General features: G+C 37.2%; 1 protein-coding gene across 1 annotated transcript in view; it reads right to left on the bottom strand.

The window, feature by feature from the left end:
* Positions 1-367: 367 nt before the first annotated feature.
* PCBD2 (pterin-4 alpha-carbinolamine dehydratase 2) overlaps positions 368-20,176 on the bottom strand; it is a 43,258-nt gene continuing 23,449 nt past the window's right edge. The window contains exons 3-4 of the mRNA XM_053463516.1: positions 4,420-4,500; positions 368-488 (exon numbers count right to left, since the gene is read on the bottom strand). Of these exons, the coding sequence (XP_053319491.1) occupies positions 396-488; positions 4,420-4,500 (174 nt within the window). The 3' untranslated portion in view covers positions 368-395. The remainder of the gene's footprint in view (positions 489-4,419; positions 4,501-20,176) is intronic.

The following is a 20,176-nucleotide window of genomic DNA, read 5'->3' as shown; positions in this document are numbered from 1 at the left end:
ATCTTACCCTCTGCAGTGGGACAAGCAAAGACTGAGGCATGAGTCAAGTGGTTATTCAAGAGATAAGCTATTAAGAGCTGCTCAAAACCACTGTCCAACAAACTCTAATCTCTTAACAAGCAGAATGGCATTTAGGCATCTTCTCAGTGGTCCACCATGCAGATACATACACAATTAAAATAGGTAAGAATAGAGGACAAAAGGCTTATAACACCTTATTTGTATCTAGGAATAGCTGTAAGAAATACATATACCCTGCCTAGCCTCCCTGTGCCCACATCATAGGAAGCCAGCAGGTAACCAGGCCTAGCCTCCCGATTCCCCCACCAGAATCACAAAGGAAAAGGATTAAAAAAACAAAGACACAAAGCTTCAAACGTGTTTTAATTCATTTCTTAGGATGCTGCAGCTTTCTCAATAAACTGGGCAAGCTTCACGTCCTTTGTAGTCAGGCTTCTACGATCGTGTGTTGTCAAGGTTATCTGAACCTGTAAAAAGACAAAATTTAAATCAATGCAAAATCAGTAATGTAAGTAAACATTGTTTATATATCTGCACAGGTTTGTGTTGTAAATCTACATTACTATCAATTAAGGTTTCTGTTCTATTTCCTAAACATTTGTTGTGCATGAGCAAACAACGCATGACCAATCACCAACGGCTTGCTATGGACCCTCAGGAGAATTAGTCAAGATGTTTCCCTTAAATTCAACCTATTGTATTAAATGGAGAACTGGAAGTTTTCATCCCTGAACATGCTTAGCAATTGCAAACAGATTAAGAGTTAAAAATAGGCTCGGTTCATTTGAACTGATCAGTAGTGTACATACGTTCTGCATCTGGCCTATTAGCTGGTTGATCTTTACTAAATATTTCACTTCATAATGCATGACAAAAGCATTTCTCATCCCTATTTTGTAATTAATTTGCATAATGCAATTTTTTACATTTTATTGCAGCCCCCAGGTCGGAAAAAAATAAAAAGTGACTAGTGCCAAGCGTGCAATAAGGCTGCGGTGGACACCAGGTCCCCTTCTACGTTTTCTTCAGGGGACACACTCCACAAGGGAAATCTTCCCTCCCCAGCAATAAGGCCTGTAGGAGGGCCGGATCTTTTTGATCCCTTCCCACAAGGATTGGTAGTTGATGGGATTATACCCCTAATCCTATCATGTTTTGTGTTTAAATATCTGTGCTGTCTTCTGTTTTACCCCCACACTAAGTCTCAGCTAGTGCTTGGGGAAAAATATGAAGGGTTAATCCCTTGAGCAATCGAGCATTCAGGGCAAGGAGGATTTCTATGGCGGAGCTAGTCACATGTGAATTAATATTTAGTAAAACTTTGAGGTATTAAAATCTAGTTTGAGAAATATTGTGTTTAGGTTCTTGTACCTAAAATATGGTTTTTATTATTATGTCATAGTAAAATAAGAAGGTGATTAGAGAAAGTAAAGAAATAATTTGCATATTGGCCAACTAATCAATTATGAAAATCAGTCAGCACTAATATCCTCCAATTAGTGGCAGGTCGCCACTGAAGCCTCTTCCCCCACACTGTGTTGTGGCAGCACTGGATATGATGTCATTTCATATTCGGCATGATGTCCAAGCCCTCACGCAGCCCTGTTTGTTTCTGTCTGCGTGCGTCAAAGCTTGGAGAAGGAAGTAGTCCCGGGAAAAGACTTGAGGAAAGGAGATTTCAGCATCAGCATAGGAAAGGGTTCTTCACAGTTGTATTATCCAACTCTGTGGATATTTTTAAGAAAGGTCTGCATGCTTTTCCGGTTAAGCATAACATAAACGGGCTACAACTGTTAAAAGGACAGTAGTATTTTTCCCCTGTTGTGGCATAATTGCCCCAAGTAGGGTTTTTTGCCTTCTTTTGGATCAACTTTAGAACTTGAAGTGGGTATGTGTGAAAGATTGAACTTGAAATTTATTCTATGCCTTATTGAATTTATTTACCGTATTTGCTCGATTATAAGACGACCCTGATTATAAGACGACCCCCCAAAATCTGAATATTAACTTAGGAAAAAAAGAAAAAGCCTGAATATAAGACGACCCCAAAGGAAAAAAGTTTTACCAGTAAATGTTAATTCATGTAAACTATTTTTTTTAATAAAAGCTATGATTGAGAAAAATATTTTTTTTGTTTTTATTTCTAGGGGGTATAAATGCCTTATACCCCTATATCCCATTCTGGCATTTAGGGGGTTAAAATGCATATTATGGGGCAGAGTGGCATATAGGGAGGTATAAGGCATTTCAGGAGGCAGAGTGGCATTAAGGGAGTTAAAAGGCATTGTATAGAGCACTCTGCCTCCAGAAATGCCTTATACCCCTATATGCCACTCTGCCATTTAGGGGGTTAAAAGTCATATTATGGGGCAGAGTGGCATATAGGGAGGTATAAGGCATTTCAGGAGGCAGAGTGCTCAATTAAATGCCCCCTTAACGCCACTCCAGAAATGCCCTATGCCCCCATTTAACACACACACCCTATACCCCCATTTAACTAACACATACACACACACACACACTCTCTCTCTCCCCCTCCCTCCCTCCCTCTCTCTCTCTCTCCTTCCCTCTCTCTCTCCCTCTCTCTCACCCCCCTTCCCCCGCTCTCCCCCCTCTCTTACCGGTGCTTCCAGCCGGGGCAGCGGGTTGACGTCGCCTTCTGCAGCAGCCGGAAGGAGGTGTGGCTAGCAGCGGGGGTTTGTATGCGTCCGTCGCGTATACTTTCCCCGGCTGTCAGAGATCAGCTCTCTGATCTCTGACAGTCGGGGAAGGTCTATGCGACGGACGCAGACAACCCCCGCTGCTAGCCACACCTCCTTCCGGCTGCAGCGGACGTTGTCTACGCGCATCGCGTAGACGTCAACCCGCTGCCCCGGCAACACAGCAGGAAGCACCGGTAAGTGTGTGTATGATGGGGGGGGGTCGGGTGAGACAGGAGGATCCAGGTCCCCTGCAGCGGTGCGGGGGATCTGGATCTCAGTCTCCTAATCAGACCTCTATTTGAGGTCTGATTAGAAGACGACCCCGATTAGAAGACGAGGGGTATTTTTCAGAGCATTTGCTCTGAAAAAAACCTCGTCTTATGATCGAGCAAATACGGTAATTCAGTTTTGATTAAAATTAATTGTTGTATCAGGACAAATAGATTGTCATGAAGGACAAGCAGATTGGGCTACCATTTTAGTCCCTTAGACAAGAAGTTTTTTTAAAAAAAGATGTCCACACCCCTGATGATTATCTTTTAAAATTGTTCAATTTCTTCAAATGAATTTTTCTTTGGCTGTAAGCCTCCTAGTTCATGATATTTTCGAATATGTGATTAGTTAATTTTATTTTTGGGTTACGGTTAGTGAAAAGCAATCTTTAGAATGAAGAACCGGAGATCCATGTGTCTAGGTACATGCCAAGCTTTAATTCTGTCTGGAAATAATGGGGTACATTGATTGGGTACAATGAAGGTAAATGTAGGTGAATAAAAAGAAAAATTGCTAAAAAGTGTTTAGATTAGATAATTCAATTCTACCATGAACTGTGAACGAAAATAGGTTTTTCCTTTCTTAGATTGCTAGAGAAGTTTTGTTTTAAGTATTCAGTTTTTGAGTGCCCATTGTAAGAGGAGGGCTTCAGCAAAGAGATAGAGGGGGTTGACATCCATCACTTACCTAGTTACCAATATACATTTCCAGTTAGCATTTTAAAATGTATTTTATATAGATTTCATATGTGTTTGGTGACCTAATTGCTGATACGCTTTGTCTTTGCACTTCTATAGTATGCATTAGTAGGTACAGACACTAATTTTTATACTCTGTGCTGTCAGTATACCAGTATTAAATTAAAATATGATTTCCTCAACTGAAATATTATATTCACACATCCATATATACACAACGTGAGATCCATGGCTGACAGGAGACATAGGCATTCACCAGTGGCCCATACTCAAATTTATTAGCAGGCTAAAGTGTTTTTCTATGATGTATTATTTTGTATATTTCTGGACAAGTGATGTAATCTCTAATATTTTCATAAAGTTGACTTTACAATAAATTTACCACAATAAAGAACAAAAGAAGTTTATTATGTATCAACAGGGTTTTGGTCATATGAGCGTTAGAGAGATTAAGCCAAACTTTTGGATGCTGACAACAAGCAGAGATACGCCATTGAATACAGTGATAGGGTATGAGCAATAAATACATTCTGACACTTGACAAATATTCTTATGTCATAACCTTGGAGACTGGCAGCATGGGACTTCTCAGGTCTCAGCAGTGAAGTGCTTAACAGGAAGCCTTATTCCCATTTGGCTAACAAAACCCAGTAAAGTGATATTTTGAAAAAAAAATCCTATCGTGGTTTTAGCTCAGGTGATGGAATATAAAAGTAATGAATTACCTTGTTGTATACATTAAACCATTCTGGGTGGTGATTCATTTTCTCTGCTTGCAGGGCCACACGAGTCATAAATCCAAAGGCCTTTAGGAAAAGAAAACGAAAACAGTACAGACGTTAGTCTTACATTGAGACTCTGTTAATGTTTTTGACTGTTTGTCTTCTACAACTGATACGCTTTTTTTTCATTACAGTCAAAAGGGATTTGTCGGACATTCAAGAAAGCAAAAAAATATCTGGGTCAAGTTTTCTCTTTATACAGAGAACATTATGTAAATCTTGGCATACTATTTCCCTAATTTGGAGTAAAAATGTTTGTGCCACCTAAACGGAAAAAAAAATAGGATACATGCTAGGATACAATGGACTTTTTTAATTCAATATAATAAAAGCAGCACTGAATAACTTCTTAGATGTTGTAACCTCCGTAATCTAGCTTTTTTTTTCAGCTTTACTTAATATCGTCACATACAGACTTTTAGATCATTGGATATTTTATGAGATTTTGGGTACAAATGATGTTACTAATCAATCGAGGATCATTGGATGATTAGAAAAAAACCTAAACTATAGGGTAACTTTATCAAAGGGAAACTCTCACCGTAATTTCATATCGTTTGTGGTTATTTATATATACTTTTGTCACAAAGTCTCAAAAATATTAACCTAATAATTAATTTCTATGTTTCACGCCAATATTCACCTACCCATGATCCCTTGCTATTTGTGAAGCTAGTTATTGCAACATGGAAGCCTCCTGGATATTGGAACCTAGCACGAATTTAGTCACATGGGAGGCAGCATACAACACATATTTATGCCACAAATGGTGGCTTACACCTTTAACTACGTCATATATCGTTGCAAAAGAAAAAACTACTCGTGTCTTTATTGGCAAAAATAAATTGGCTTTGCATATGCTGCTGACATCATCTCATGCTAAAAAAAGGCAACACACAACTGTAGCAAACACTGGATTTACTGAATATAAATCATACTGGGAAAACACTAATGCAAGGCTTTATCTAGTTTCCTGTTCTTCTGCTTCAAGTAACAAAAACCTACTTAGCACACATGGCTAGGTACCATATTTACAATATAAATATGCCACATACACAAAAAAAAAGAGTTACTCTATAAGACAATGAAAAAAAGCCAGGGAGCCTTACATTTTTTCCAATTTATAAATAAAAATGTACGGGATTTGTCTGACGTCATGTAAAATGTCGTCACATGTAAATTGTGCTATAAGTAACGGACACCAGTGGAATAAACGGTCAGTGGAGAGGCGTCATGTTTAACCCCATCATCATAAAACAATGTAAATGATAAAACTTAAATGTATCCCAAACATTAACCCCTTAATGACAAAGCCCATACATGTACGGGCTCAAAATGCATTGTTTGACCGCCCATTGTCCTTAAGGGGTTAATAACCAAGTCAGCCTGACCATGTATTTATTTAATGATAATACAAATATTTCTAAGTTTGGATTCATTAATAAGCAATGTAACAGCACTGCAATCTAACATTAATATTACCTACATTTGCAGAAAATGAAGACTGGCATTCAAACATCTATAAGTAATGTGAAAAAAAAATCCTCGAGTCAAATCAGGGAGTATAGTTGTTGCATTACCTGTTTATTTACATCTTTATAGCTACTCAACAGTCATTTAATTACATCTTTATTGAAAATCAGCCTTTTCCCACATGCTCACCGCACGCAAATAATATATAATGGCAGATAATGGTTTCATGCCTATGCGTGCAGAAAACTCCCAAACACTTTGAGCACGAAGCAATTTGCCAGCGTAGGGAAGGGGAGATTTGTCCAATTGATTTCAATGAAGTTTGTCATTTATGTCAGCAATTAACATGTTTCCCTCTCTGAAACAAAACCGATCCACAGCTCACTTGGGAAAACAAGATCTTCATTCACTAAAAACTCATCGAATTAGGATATTTTAAAAAAGATGGATCACAGAGCTTTCTTTTGGTTTCATTTCACTTTTATTGCACAAGTAAACATTGGCGTCCAAAGCAAAATTGAAAGCGAAAGCATGATTTTAACAACGGCTACAATAATTATTTAAAATACGGACTATACTTTTTTTTTTGTTTGTTTTAAAGTGGATACCATCATAGTTTATGATGCAGAAGGATATACAATATTAATGTATTATTATGGCCTACTTGTGTTGTGTACTGACCCTGCCCATATTAAACCTTTACCAATGGTTGCCGAGCATTCAGTGTCTAGACCCTATGTTAAACTGGAAAAAAGGTTACATTTCTATAAAATCAGATAATCAGGCATTTCGTAACAAAAAAAAAAAGAAATTACTGCATTAACATTGCTTTTTACAGTTTTGTTGTCCAGCATTTTAGTCAAGGCATCTGGCATCCCGATTTGTTCTGTTACCTCCACTAGTACCTATTGGAACGCCTCAGGGAAATTCTATTATTATGTTAAAAGAAGTTTGTTCTTGTATCTAAATATGCAATTTTAACCCTTTTTATGCCATGGGGAATTTATTATAACAGGTGGAACATTCGCCGATTACTGTACAGCCGCACAGATGTTTTCCATTGCATGAGAGCAAAAAAACCTAGCAACTATTTTTAAGATATAGCAACATTTTTTAACAAGTTCCTTGCTGAAGATTGAACGTTTTTTGCCTGTAAAAGTACAGTAATATCAAATGCGGAAATAACCTTTGCTTAATAAACATGCCACACTAAGACAAGGTATAGAGAACATCATGCAATGCAGCATATTATGGGCCTAATCAATTATGATTTTAAAAGGATCTCAACTCTCAAAATGAAGACTGACAGAGACCCAATAATAAAATTAAATAATAATATATTTCTGGGTACCCAGTATATAGTAATAAAACAAACTGTACAAAACCCCGAGGAAGAAAAAACATATATGTAAAAATAAATAGTAAATTAAAATCAGCTGCTGTACAACACAAATAACAAATATAATGGCAACTGGTATAACCTGTCTTTCTGTGCATGGAATATTATATTTCTCATCACAAATTGATCCGCCTCTTCATAAATGACCAATTCCATTTATTTTACATATCTGTAAATAATTTAGGAATTTGTGGCGAAATCAGGAGACAATATGTCATATGTGCACTTTATTAAACGGAGCTCCATCATTCTTATAACTTTTTTTTTTATTAATTTTAAAAAAATATTAAAAGATGATGAACTATAGAAACCATAAAGACGGCTCTCTAGGGGTTCTGGCGCTAAACTGGAAATTAACATTTAGTTTGATGATTTATAAATCTTGCCAAATTTCATTTTGATGATTGTTTTTACTCAGATTTGGTTAATAACACAATTTTACAGATTTGTTTAAAAGCATGACAACAGAAAAAAAAAAGATGTTTTGCTAAATTTTTTTTTGCTATAATTGTCTAGGCAGACCCCATTCTTCTCTTATATTCACCCTAAATATATTCTACACATTGCAAATAGTATATAGTTACAGGTCTATGTGGTCATAAACACAACTTTCCAGTTACAGAACAAGTTGATCATTACCCATGTTTTCGGCCCTTTACCTTTAACACATTTTTATTTGGATTACAGGCTATAGTTTCCTAAGGAAAATAATACTGTAATATGCACTATTATAGAAGGTGTTTTAAAAGTAACAGGATCTTTCCTAAAGCCAATGACACTGATAATGTGTTTAAAAGTATGTTTCCACACTTTGCTAATGACCATCCCTAAGTTTATATCTGTTTCTGCTTAATAAAAATATACGTGAATTTTCAAAATGATGACAGGAATGTGACCATCATACTATAGGTGTCACAAACTTGAACAGTCGACTACTGAAAATTGGATGAAAAGTATTTTTAGGAAAAAATAAATTGACGTATATTTTTCAACCCCAAAAAATATATACGGTATATAAAAAACAAGACTTGGAAGTAATTTCTTCAGTGCAATCTCTATTAGAATCCTAAATACTTCCCCTGTCATTAAATTAATTGGAAAGTATTGTTTCTGACCTTCCTAGTATATTTAAAGGTCTGTAACCTTCTTAGTTGACATGATAAAATTGGTGATAAAAGCTAATTATATTTATGTTACACTATGTAATCTTGTTTCTATTCCTCAACGGCTCGGGTATTTCTATGAGTCTTGAAACGTGATCACTAATTTGTTCTAAACGGTGATCACGGAAACTATCTTGCGATCAATTAAAGTAATTTTGAGTTTCCGGCTGCACAACCTATGTTAATTTTGGCAGACGTCTGTGCTTCTTCAACTTTAATTAGCAATAATGAAAATTATCAAACAGTTTTCCAAAGCAATATTATTGTCAAACACGTTTATGTCACACAGCATCAGCTCAAGGTTTAACCAGATCATGTTTGTTTGTGGTACAATATCCTCAGCAATTGTGAAGGTTTTTTAAAGATGAGAAATAAAGCCCTGTTTTAATACACAAGGCCTTTTCTATGGGAACAGAATCCCCTGCTGACCCATAGGAGATCGTCTAACTTTTGGAATCAACGAAATATAAATGAAAATGCATGGTTGTGTGTTTTCAGCATCAATGTCGCATGGCTAGACTAATCAGAAGCTGAAAACACAAACTCAAACCTTTAGCTCTAAATCTGAAGGGTGGTTCTTAGCAATTTTCGGTAACATTCCTACATTACACTTTACCACTGGAGGGTGACAATGAGTATCTACACACCAAATCCTGCCTTTCTTGCAACCTCTACCGTCTTACCGTGCATAAATGAAGGATTTGTATTACAAATGAACACAACTACATAGCATTGCAGAATTGCTTTCAAGATGAAACCTGGTGGCCTTAAAACAGTTTCCTAATTCCGGTACCATTTTTTTATATGAATATAATACATTATCAGGTAGGCTACATGTGCTCATGCATTAACAAGCACCAGAGGGTGCAATATTATTTTCTACAGCTCAAAAAATGCAAGATCTCAATACATGCAATCTGCTTTTATATCTGAAGTTTTGACTTTGCTCTCATTCAAGAGCCAATACTTTAATCTGTAGATTGAGGACATTGAATGCACACAACTTAATTAAAAGAAGGTTTTATTTTGCTTACAATTTGTTTTCAAATGGTGTAGTTTTTTCAAATGTTGGGGCATAATTATATACAGGTTTTTTTTTTTGTTTTTTTTTAATTTGAGCAATATTTTAGTTCAGCTTTTAGTTTATTCTCCAGGAATTCAGAATGCATTGCTATTAGGACCTTAATGACCAGAATATGAAATCATTGTGCATTGCAAATTGGTAACATAACATAATTAAGTTTTTTTGCATCTTGGAAATACTGGAAGCAGAACGCCTAACTTCAAGAGCTGACATGCCATGACAGTATCACTTTACTCACATGGTTCTAGCTACACATGGTGACTAGATGTTACCTGCAACCATATTTCTAAAACATTATTCATTTAAGGCAACTAGAACCTACATTTCTAACGCTCCTAGTGAACTTACTCGACAGCCAGCAACAAGAGCATGGTCAACAAGGCCTATTTTTTTTACTATAAAAATCAGCAAAATGGCTGAAATTGGTCTTAGCATACCAACCTATTGAATGCTCCAGAGTTGTTTCCTCTATGGTCTTAATGGGGAAACTACTTCACCATGTATACTCCAAAAGTACCGCAGCAGCTCTGGCGCCAGGAGTTTAAATGTCCGTATGAGCAACTCTATTGGTTGATGGCAGACGAGCCCCCTGCTGGCGACCAATAGGGTTGCTCGTACAGACTGTTAAACTCCTGGTGCCGTAACTTGTCCGGCAGATACCATTGGTCTCCCTGTTCTATCATTTATTAACTGATAGAACAGGGAGACCAGTGGGATCTGCCGGTTAAGTTGCTGCATTAGGGTTTTAAAAGTCTGTACGAGCTCTGTTGGTCGCTCGTACAGACTTTTAGGCTCCTGGTGCACTTGTTGCACCTTAAGGGGTTAAGGGGCCGTGCAAGTGAGCCTATTGGTCGCTTGCACGGTCTTCTGTCAGGGGTTACAAAGGCCGTGCAAGTGTGCCTATTGGTCACCTGCAGGGTCTTCCTCTGGCATCAACCAATTGGTTGATGCCAGAGGAGGTCCCTGTAGGCGACCAATAGGCTTATTCGCACTGCCTTGTAACCCGTGACAGTGAACCTGCGTATTTTCACTTCCGTGAACTGCCGCGATGCCAAGGTAAGTTAGAAGGGGAAGGGACCGGGGAGAGTGGTAGACTAAGACGAAGACGATCACGAAGATCTTCGTGGTGTGTGTCTTCGTCTTCGCCTACGTTTTACCGCCGCTGTCTTCTCTTCGTGTTCGTTTTCATGTTCGCCCGAAGACGAATGCACAAGTCTAATGGGAACCATGTTGATTTCAGATTTAATAATATATTTATAATAAAATATACATGCAATCATTACCAGACATGAGCAGATTCAGAGAATTAACCCCTCTATTATCAGACATTCCACAGACACACAAACAGACAAATACAGTCACATAAACACATCCCTGGTGCTATAGCTGTAGCTTACACTGAGCTTGGTGTGAATGAGGGACCCAGCCTACCAGGAGAAGCTTCTGAACTCTCAGCCAATCTCCTGGTTGAGACCTCCTTCATTCTAAGTCCGGGACAATGGATTGTCCTGAATTGAGGCAACCCAGGACCCGGTCCCATTGCGGGACTGTCCCAGGCAATCCAGGGTATGTGGTCACCCTAGTCCACATGACCTAAATCAGTATTCATTTTGAAAAATATCTTCACATGACATCCTCACACAAAACATAGACTGTTACAGACTGTAGATACAAAGGGGCAACCAAACGATAAGGGCTTCTTATGCGCTTGTTGTAAGCCCCGGTACAGCCCCAAAGGATTTGCCCTCTGTCTATCAGATGCATAGTCTATTATTAAGTCCAGTCTGGACAAAACATGTGAGATGTTTTTCTCATTTTTTTATGAAGTTCTTGTGACCTAATGGTCTCTGATTAAGTCTAGTGCAGACGAAACATGTAAGACGTTCTTGTGAATCAATAAAGTTTGATATTTTTGGATGGACACATACTCTTGGTGATCTCTGTTGCTGATGTTGCGCCCTATATCCGCTCATTTCTTTTATGCAACTGTTACAGACTGCCCAATATAAAAAAATACTTATATACTTAGATTCTATGCACTTTTTTATCCCTGATATTGTGGAAGTTGACCCATGTGCTCTCCAAATACAGTTTCCAAACAAATGTAAATTTAGTATTACCCTTCTTAATGCCACTTCCTAGACTATGATATGGTAAACATTTTACCATGCTTGCCCAGGCTAACCAGACAGAAAATGAAAGCTGGGAGATATGTACAGCTGCCGGTAATTGTGTGTTTAGTTAGGTCATCCTGCGGTATACCACTTTATTTTTTATAGCGTTTCAGGGGCTTACGGGCAAAGAAAGTTATTTTAATGTCTGAAGAAACAAAGTTTTGCGGATGAAAAATTATTTAACCGGCAATTGTGGAACATCTGTTAGTGGCCATCTTATTCCTATAAAAGACTCACACTGACTATTTGATAATATTATAATGATGACCTCCAGGCTTAACAGTAACGTAAGCTTTGTGTCATAAACCAAACTGCTTCTACATCCAATTGTTTCAGTTTAGAAAAACAGCAAAATGTGCTTCAGTCGATGTGTTTTTTCAATTAAAAAATCTTCAAACCACTTGAGCATGAATACTTGATATTTTAAAGGACTACTTTTTGACTGTGCTGCAGGAATCATTAAAACACCACAAAGCCGTGAATATAGCAAGATAATTCACTGTAAAGCTGGTACAAGGTAGAGAAAAGTCCTAGAGTTTTACACCTTGGCTGTAGATCCTTACAGAAACTTATTGACACTGGAAGAGTCCTTCCGGGTCAACTGTCACACCCAAAGTCCAAAGGACTTGACAAATCATAAAATACAGTTTTCATCTAGAGGCAAAATGGACTAAACCAAATTTGGTAGTTGAGGAAAACAGATGTACATTGGAAGAGGTTTCAGAGTTTTTGGAATTGTTTCTGAGTCCTGACAAATAAACAAAAATCTAAACAATTGCTACATCTAAAATGTTCTTTCCTGCTTCAACGACTGTGATGTATAATGCCTGATTTTCTATTTCACATACAGTATATGACAAAAATGTAGCTTCAGTGTTTTAATTAGACTTATTGCCACAATGTAAAATCATTCTGAAGAGCTCTGTGAATTCAAGCATAGGACTGTGATAGGATGGCACCTTTGCAATAAGTCAGTTCATGAAATTTCTTCCCTGAAAGTTGACTGAAAGTGGTATTATTGGAAAGTTGAAGCGTGTAGGAACAGCAGTAGCCCACGTAAAGTCAAAGCGCCTCAGCACACAGTGCTTAAAACTCGCCAATGCAAATGGATTTTCGTGGCAGAGCACCTGCATGCAAACATCACATTACCAAGTACAATGCCAAGAGTTGGATCTACTGCTGTAAAGCACTCCACCACTGGATTCTGGAGCATTGAAATGTGTTCTGTGGAGTGACGAATCAGGCTTCTGTTTGACAGTCTGATGGGCTAGATTCCAGGAGAATGTTTACCTGTCTGAGAGCATTGTGCCAACTGTAAAGTTTGGTGGAGCAGGGATAATGGTATGGGGCTGTTTTTCAGGGGTTGGGCTAGGCCCCTTACTTCCAGTGAAGGGAAATCTTAATGCTTCAGCATATCAAGACATTTTGGACAATGCTATGCTTCCAACTTTTGTGGAAAAAGTTTTGCGAATGCTCTTTTCTATTCCAACGTTCACAAAGCAAGTTCTATAAAGACATGGTTGGATAAGTTTGCTGTGAAAGAACTCGACTGGCCTGCACCCCTACTGCACACCTTTGGGATGAACTGTAACCGAGATTGCGAGCCAGGCCTTCTCATCCAACATGCATGCAACCTCACAAAAGTAAACTGTAAAATCTTGTGGAAAGCCTTCCCAGAAGTGTGGAAGCTGTTATGGCTGCTAAGGGGGGACCAATTACACCTAAATGTTTATGTATTTATGATGTACTATAAAAGTCCTTGTTGTTCAGGCGTTCCAAGATTCCATTATGTTTTCTAAGCCCTCATCCTATATTTTCCATGTTAAGCTTGTTATTTCTGACTCCACATATTTTATTGTTTCCACCTTTTGGGCGTTTAAGTAGACACACAACTATTTCATTTATGCTTAATCGTCATTGCTATCCCAACACGTTGGAGTTCATTATTTTAAGTTCTGATTTCTCGACTTCAATTTGTTTGGTAATCTCCATAATTACTACTTTAGCTTAAATGTTGGACATATATGTTTGAAATAATGTCACTGTTTTTAGAGCGATAAGATCCTATACCACACAGACCTCAAAGCAAGGGATCAATGTTACATCGGGTATCCAGTCTAGGTCTTAGGATTACAAAACCCCTAACCCCTCTTCATCAATAACACAATGTAACATAATTCAAAATAAAATGAGGCACAATACATTCTAACTGCACCAAGTCACACGAAAGTAAACAATGAAACATGTTACATCAATGCTATTATTTTGGCCAGCATTCTTTTTTTTTTCTTCAACAATCAGCTATATAAAACCAGCGCTGATTTGAAACAATACATACTACAAATAAAGCAACAATTTTTACCAGTAACAGAAAAATGTCAATCTAAAGAAAAATGTACTAGATAAAAAAAATTTACAAAAAGAACAAACCATGTATCATTCAATGTCAATGACCAATGGCAAAGAATTGTAAAATAAATGAACAGATATATAATAAAGTAAAAATTAAAAGTAATGTAATGTCATGTTTAAGTAAGTTAATGAGCACATCTGAAAAAAAGCAAATGCATTTTTTAATGACATTTAGTGGTGACATTTTAGGGGAAGCATATCCCTTTTGAACTTTTTTTTATTGAAAATTGCCATCAATGTATACATTTACACAGTTTTTATAGTTCATTATAGATACTGCATTACATTTGGTTTCACCGTATCCCTATGGCCAACAGAATGCATTTTATTCGTGTTTCATTCATTTTCCTATAACATTTGGGAGAGAGACATTCTTTTTTTGTGTGTACTGCCATATCTAAGATTATTACATTAATCAAAATAGCATGATAAAGATTAAGATTGCTAATTGGTCATCAGTATAGGTTCAATTTGTCCACAGAACCACACATTCCATGTGTGTTCCATTCCATTATGTCAGACTGGATATGCATGTTAGGTCATAGGGGGTGCTTTCATGTAAGCATTGGGGGGGTCATTTCAGAGAGAGGCATTTACAACACAGTGTTGTTTGCTGTAATGAATTATGCTCCTCACATTTTTACAGTTACTGCCCTTGCCTCCTCAATCTACTGTGGTGTTTAGGATGACAAACCAGTTATAGGGAGTCATATAACTGTCTTCACTTTGCATGAGTGATGTCTTCAAGTGGGAGAAGTTTAGGTTCATTGGTGTTATGTATGTTGGGATGCGGTGGTAACATTGGTTGGAGAAGCTGAAAAAAGTTGTAAGTAATAAACGGTTATTAAATCAAACATTCTGTTGAATGATGTCCACAGAATTTCCAAACAAAATTACGAGGTATAAATGCATCATACAATATTAGGAGATTTAACACTTTATGGTTTCTTTTGGATGACCCATTTAAAGGTTTAATATTTAATGGGATCTATATGTTTATGCACATGCATACATAGGATATTTACTAATTGGTACATAAGAAGGAATATTTTTCATTAACCTAGACAGGAAAAAAATGATACTATTATGTATATTTATGGGATTAAACTCCCGGTCATTACCAATTTGTAAATACAAGGCAGGGGTGAAAGAAAAGCATTTTTGTAAGGAAGTCTGGTAGCAAACGTGAGTGCTGCACATTTCTAATCAGCTATCACCATCTATACTCGGCAAACTAAGTAGTGTTTAAAGTGCTCCGAGCATTGCTTCAGGGGATTGGGTGTGACAAACTACATGCTGCCCTTCATATCAAGTAACTTGAAAAAGCTTAAGGCAACTTGCAAAGTCTCTCAACTAATCTGATAATATCTTTAGTCTCACACTTCCTTAGTTCTGCAGCCAAATACCCATTCCATGCTCCGTAATAGATATTGTGTTTGAAAAACACTTCTAGGTCAACATTGTCTTATTAAGTAATGCATCCGTGAAATAATCCCATTTAAACCTATTCTATCGACACCATGTCTTAGCCAGCAATCCAGTGTTATTCAATAACACATTATTAATGTGAGCCTAAGTACTTAATTAGATCAACTGAGCACTTAACCACAATGCACTAACTACAAAACTGCACATAATTTTTTTGAAAAAGTTTTGAAAAAAAAAACAGAAAAATTCACACAAAATCTCTTATATATGATTGTCTTATGCCTCTAGTCTTTGGTGGAGTTGCAATTATCTTAAAAGTCAGCAAAATAGGTTTATAGCAAGGCACCACAAAGGCAAACATTTCAATTGGTTTTCCTGTTAGAATTCAAGCAACATCTATCTCCACTCATCAACCCTTATCTCTGAAAACGCTGGAGCCTTGTTATACGGTTGAGCATTAGAAATCATAATATTGACATCCATGGGTTTTGCCAGTTTTTTGGTACATGCATGCCATGTAAGAAATGTAGCACTCCTATAATCTGAGTGAATTTTTCTGGAAGACAAAAAATGGTTAGGATGCCCTAGGTGAAACTGCTTAGATCAATAACTTCTCATAATGAGAAGTTGACTCTGTTGCTCTTGAAATATTAAACCTTTCATAGTCTATCATGAAGATTATCTGTAATAACTCACAAAATGTGTTAACCAAATGGCTTGAATGTTTAGTCATCTACACATTTAATTCAGCTCATTTACAATTAGCTTGCTCTTTTTCTGTCCTCTCGAGCTAGGCAGAGTCAGGTTTTAGATTCACATCAAGCTGCTTGACAAGCCACGTTCTTGGTCTGGCTTGGTCTCGGTTATTGCCACACATCAGCTCGCCTCCCTCTCATTTATTTAAGTTGTGCTTTTGTTTTATCAAAAAATAAACATCTAGAAAAAACTATTAAACTAATGGTTTATCACTAAAATGCTTGCTCTGCAGAGGAATCAATGGGCTGCGACTGGGAGGAGTAGGATGTTTGGTTTCTCTATCTCTGCATCTGTATGTCGGTCTCAAATTTTGTTTACGTAAAAACATTCAGCCACCTTAACTTACAAATGAAAAAGAATCATGCAATACATCTGTAATTGATAAATAAATGACGTTTTATTTTAGCAGGAAAGAAAACGCTAAACCTTTTCCTAAACATTCAAACACAGATAACACTGGCATGCGTGCTCTTGTTTTTTCCGTGTAACAAAAGTTTCGGCCAAGATGTTTTGATTTTACAATCGGGAATATGCAAATAATAGTTTGCATTAAGGGATAACAGATGAGACGCAGCTCGTGTTAAATGTAATGCAGCACAGAACTCTGCCAAAATGCTGTGATGTGCCCATAAAAAAATATTCCAATTTGTTGATTCTATATTGGATGAAACATACTGTAGCAATCTTTGTAATTTATGTCCTGTTGGGACACAATGATTTAAAGTAACATAATGCAGAACAGCATGATGACTAATCCAAACCACCTGATCAGATAAACAATAGTTTCCCTTCTCTAGTCCCAGACGGTGTTTCTGTTTATTGTTGTATCATTTGTTAATTTGGTGAATCTTGCAATGATTGAAGCTATACCGTCAGAATACAGACGAGTGTCCTCTCCTATGTGCTGTGGTATGTGGCCTGTATGTAGAAAGCTACTAGTGAATCAAGGCCCTTAACTCTATAGATTTCAACTTTTGTGGTTGAATTAAAGCTCTCGTTCATCCTTTGCAATTTAGACCATAAACTTCAATTTTCTGTTGTCACTATAGCATTTAGCAGCAGCAGTTTCTGAACAGAGATTGCAGCGCCTTAGACTGAAATGCATATAAAAATTCAATGTATGTGGCCAACAAATGTTAGCTGGGGAGTTGATGTTCTATAATACCATTTTGATGCATACTCCTTCCACCCTTCAACAGAATTGCCAATGGGACACTATTGAATGCAGTTCAGAACACAATGGCAGAAACTGAAGAGTCTGAAGAAGTTGTCTTCTCTATAATATAACTAACAATCCAATAAGGAAGACAATTTCATCGGTTGGAGCGTTGATAAGGCCACCATATGTATTTAATAGCTGAGCGTCACCTTATACACTTGTTTGCACGGTATACCTACCACCAGTCAGCTCCAGGGTTGGCTTGAGCAAGAATATCAATGGGAGTGCCAGCATGAAACAGACTATAAAGGAGCAGATGTGTAGCATTGTTTTAATCAGGTAAAGGACAAAAACCCCATTAAACTACTCATAATGTATGTTAATATCTATTCTTCTTTACTAGGGCAATATGAGGCATTGGAATTTCCAACAGAATCCCTTTTTATATAGAGACAAGCACAAAAAGCCACAACGGCCGTCTTTTTAACAAGCAAAAAGTAAAAAAAGACAATGAATCATACAGTTTTAAGTGAGCATAATCATGCAAAGTACTTAATTGCATGTAAACTATATGTGTTTCTTTTGTCTCTGTTTTTCTGTTTTTTTGTGTGCCTGGGTTTCCTTTAGTATTTCTGTGATTAAATTAATGAAAAATGGAAACTTCCCATAATTGACCACAGTGCATAGTCAATGCTGCAAATTTATTTTGGTCTCATTTTCCACCACCCCCCCCTGCCTTTTTCAAGCATGCAAGTTGAACTCCCAATGAAATATATATTCAAACCTTCCCCACACAACACTCAAAGGGTTAAACATACCAGCCAATTATGGCTGCTTTCATACATAGAGCAAATTTTAGTATTCCTGCTTGATTACAGATATCAGTGCGGCAAACAGTGATGTCCTTCTATCGGCAAACAAGCAATATTTTTCCAGCACCACTGGGACTTCTGCGCCTGCTGAATAGCCTAACATGTTAGACTGTGTAAGGTGTGACACCAAGCAGCTTTGTTTTTTCCCAAACAAAAGGCACTTAAACTGGAATGACAAATCATTCACTGTATTCAGAATTTTTAATGAATATCCTTTTAAATAATACACAATAATTCCCAATGTCTACTACCCAGCTTTACTGTGCTGCTGTTTTGTCTTTTCAACATTTATGGTCCACCCTCCTAACCTACGTCATGACGTTTCTGTATGCATCCTGTTCATACCTTCTTTTGATTGTTTCTAGACATTCAGTGACTTGGTAGCAAAAGACTTCATCAAAGGTCAAAAGCAAAAGGTCAAAAGCAAAACCTTAGCACCCCCATACCGTCAAATGTCAGCATACAACAAAAAGTAGAAAATTAAGAGAAACAATACCTTAAGTATCATTAAATGTTGCTTTTGTGTTTGTTAGATAAAAACAGGACCTATGAAGGTCTTTGGTCCTAATTGGTCTTTTTGTTGATAAAGATCCTTGAAGGGTAAAATGTTGGCAGTCCTTTACCTCACAAACAAGTAACATTTAATGAAATTTAAGGTATTATAACTTATTTCTCTGCATTGTCTACTTTTTGTTGTACGCTGTTCTTTGTCTGAACTAGTAAACTCCAGGCTAGTAAGGGGTATGAAAACAAGACAGGCTACTTGATGGAGGTGTGGTAATTAGCTTTCGATATATGTGGAAACTTTAGTGCCAAGAAAGGGTTAGAGGTATACTTAAAATAATTAAAAGAAGGAAGCATGTTTAAGGGATAATATTATTGTAAACCTCATCAATGCTTGTTGAGGGACAATGGAAGGTCAGCCTTGTTAGCGTATAAATAAAATAAGGTTTAATAATCTTCAGTGCCACCTAGTTGTTCTGTTTTCTGCATTTCATTTAAGTGCTCACCTTTGTGGAGCTCAAACGCAGAAGGAAGCCAGCAGTTTTAACTGTTACGGAACTACAACCCACCAAAACATGAAAAAGGTGGGTCTCCATAGTTGGAGACCTGCCTGTTGGTTACTTCTGCTTTAAGAGTCAAATGAATAGTGTACGTGTCCAACCTGCTTTTTTTCTAAAGCTTACATGCAATATTATAACAAAGGATGAAAATAAGCACAACTCCGTTGGTCACAGAAGATTGAAACCACTATAGGTCAACATGCCACTTTGCTTATATAAATACCATTTATATCTCTAGTCATGTGTTTGCTGAAAAAATATTACTTTAAAGAAGGTGGACTCGAAATGGAACTAGTAATGTAAAAAATGAAGAAACAAAAAACATGAAAAGAGGAAGCTAAGATTGCTCCCATGCTATGTACACACGGCATGTATACGTTGGTTTATTTAAATTAACTGTAAAATGCAGGGCTTATGAAAGCAACAGTTCACCAAAAAAAAAGCAGTTACCATTAACCTGAATGTGTGAGGTATTCAGTAAGATCCCACCATCCATTAGACAGCACACTTGACAGGTCTGCCTGTCTACCCAGAAGGGCTTATCTTGGTTCCAGGAAACTTAGGCAGCTGCTGACATAGAGGCTTCATGATTGGAGTGATGTTTGGTCAAGGACCAGCCTAACACTCAAAACTCTAGCAGCAATTTCTACGTGCCTGTCACAACATCATTTTCCGTACAAGTTCCTGTCAGTAGAATATTAAGAAGTTATTACAAA

Source organism: Spea bombifrons, chromosome 4 (genome assembly GCF_027358695.1).
Source record: "Spea bombifrons isolate aSpeBom1 chromosome 4, aSpeBom1.2.pri, whole genome shotgun sequence".
NCBI classification, from domain to species: domain Eukaryota; kingdom Metazoa; phylum Chordata; class Amphibia; order Anura; family Pelobatidae; genus Spea; species Spea bombifrons.
This window is presented reverse-complemented; position numbering and strand designations above follow the sequence as displayed.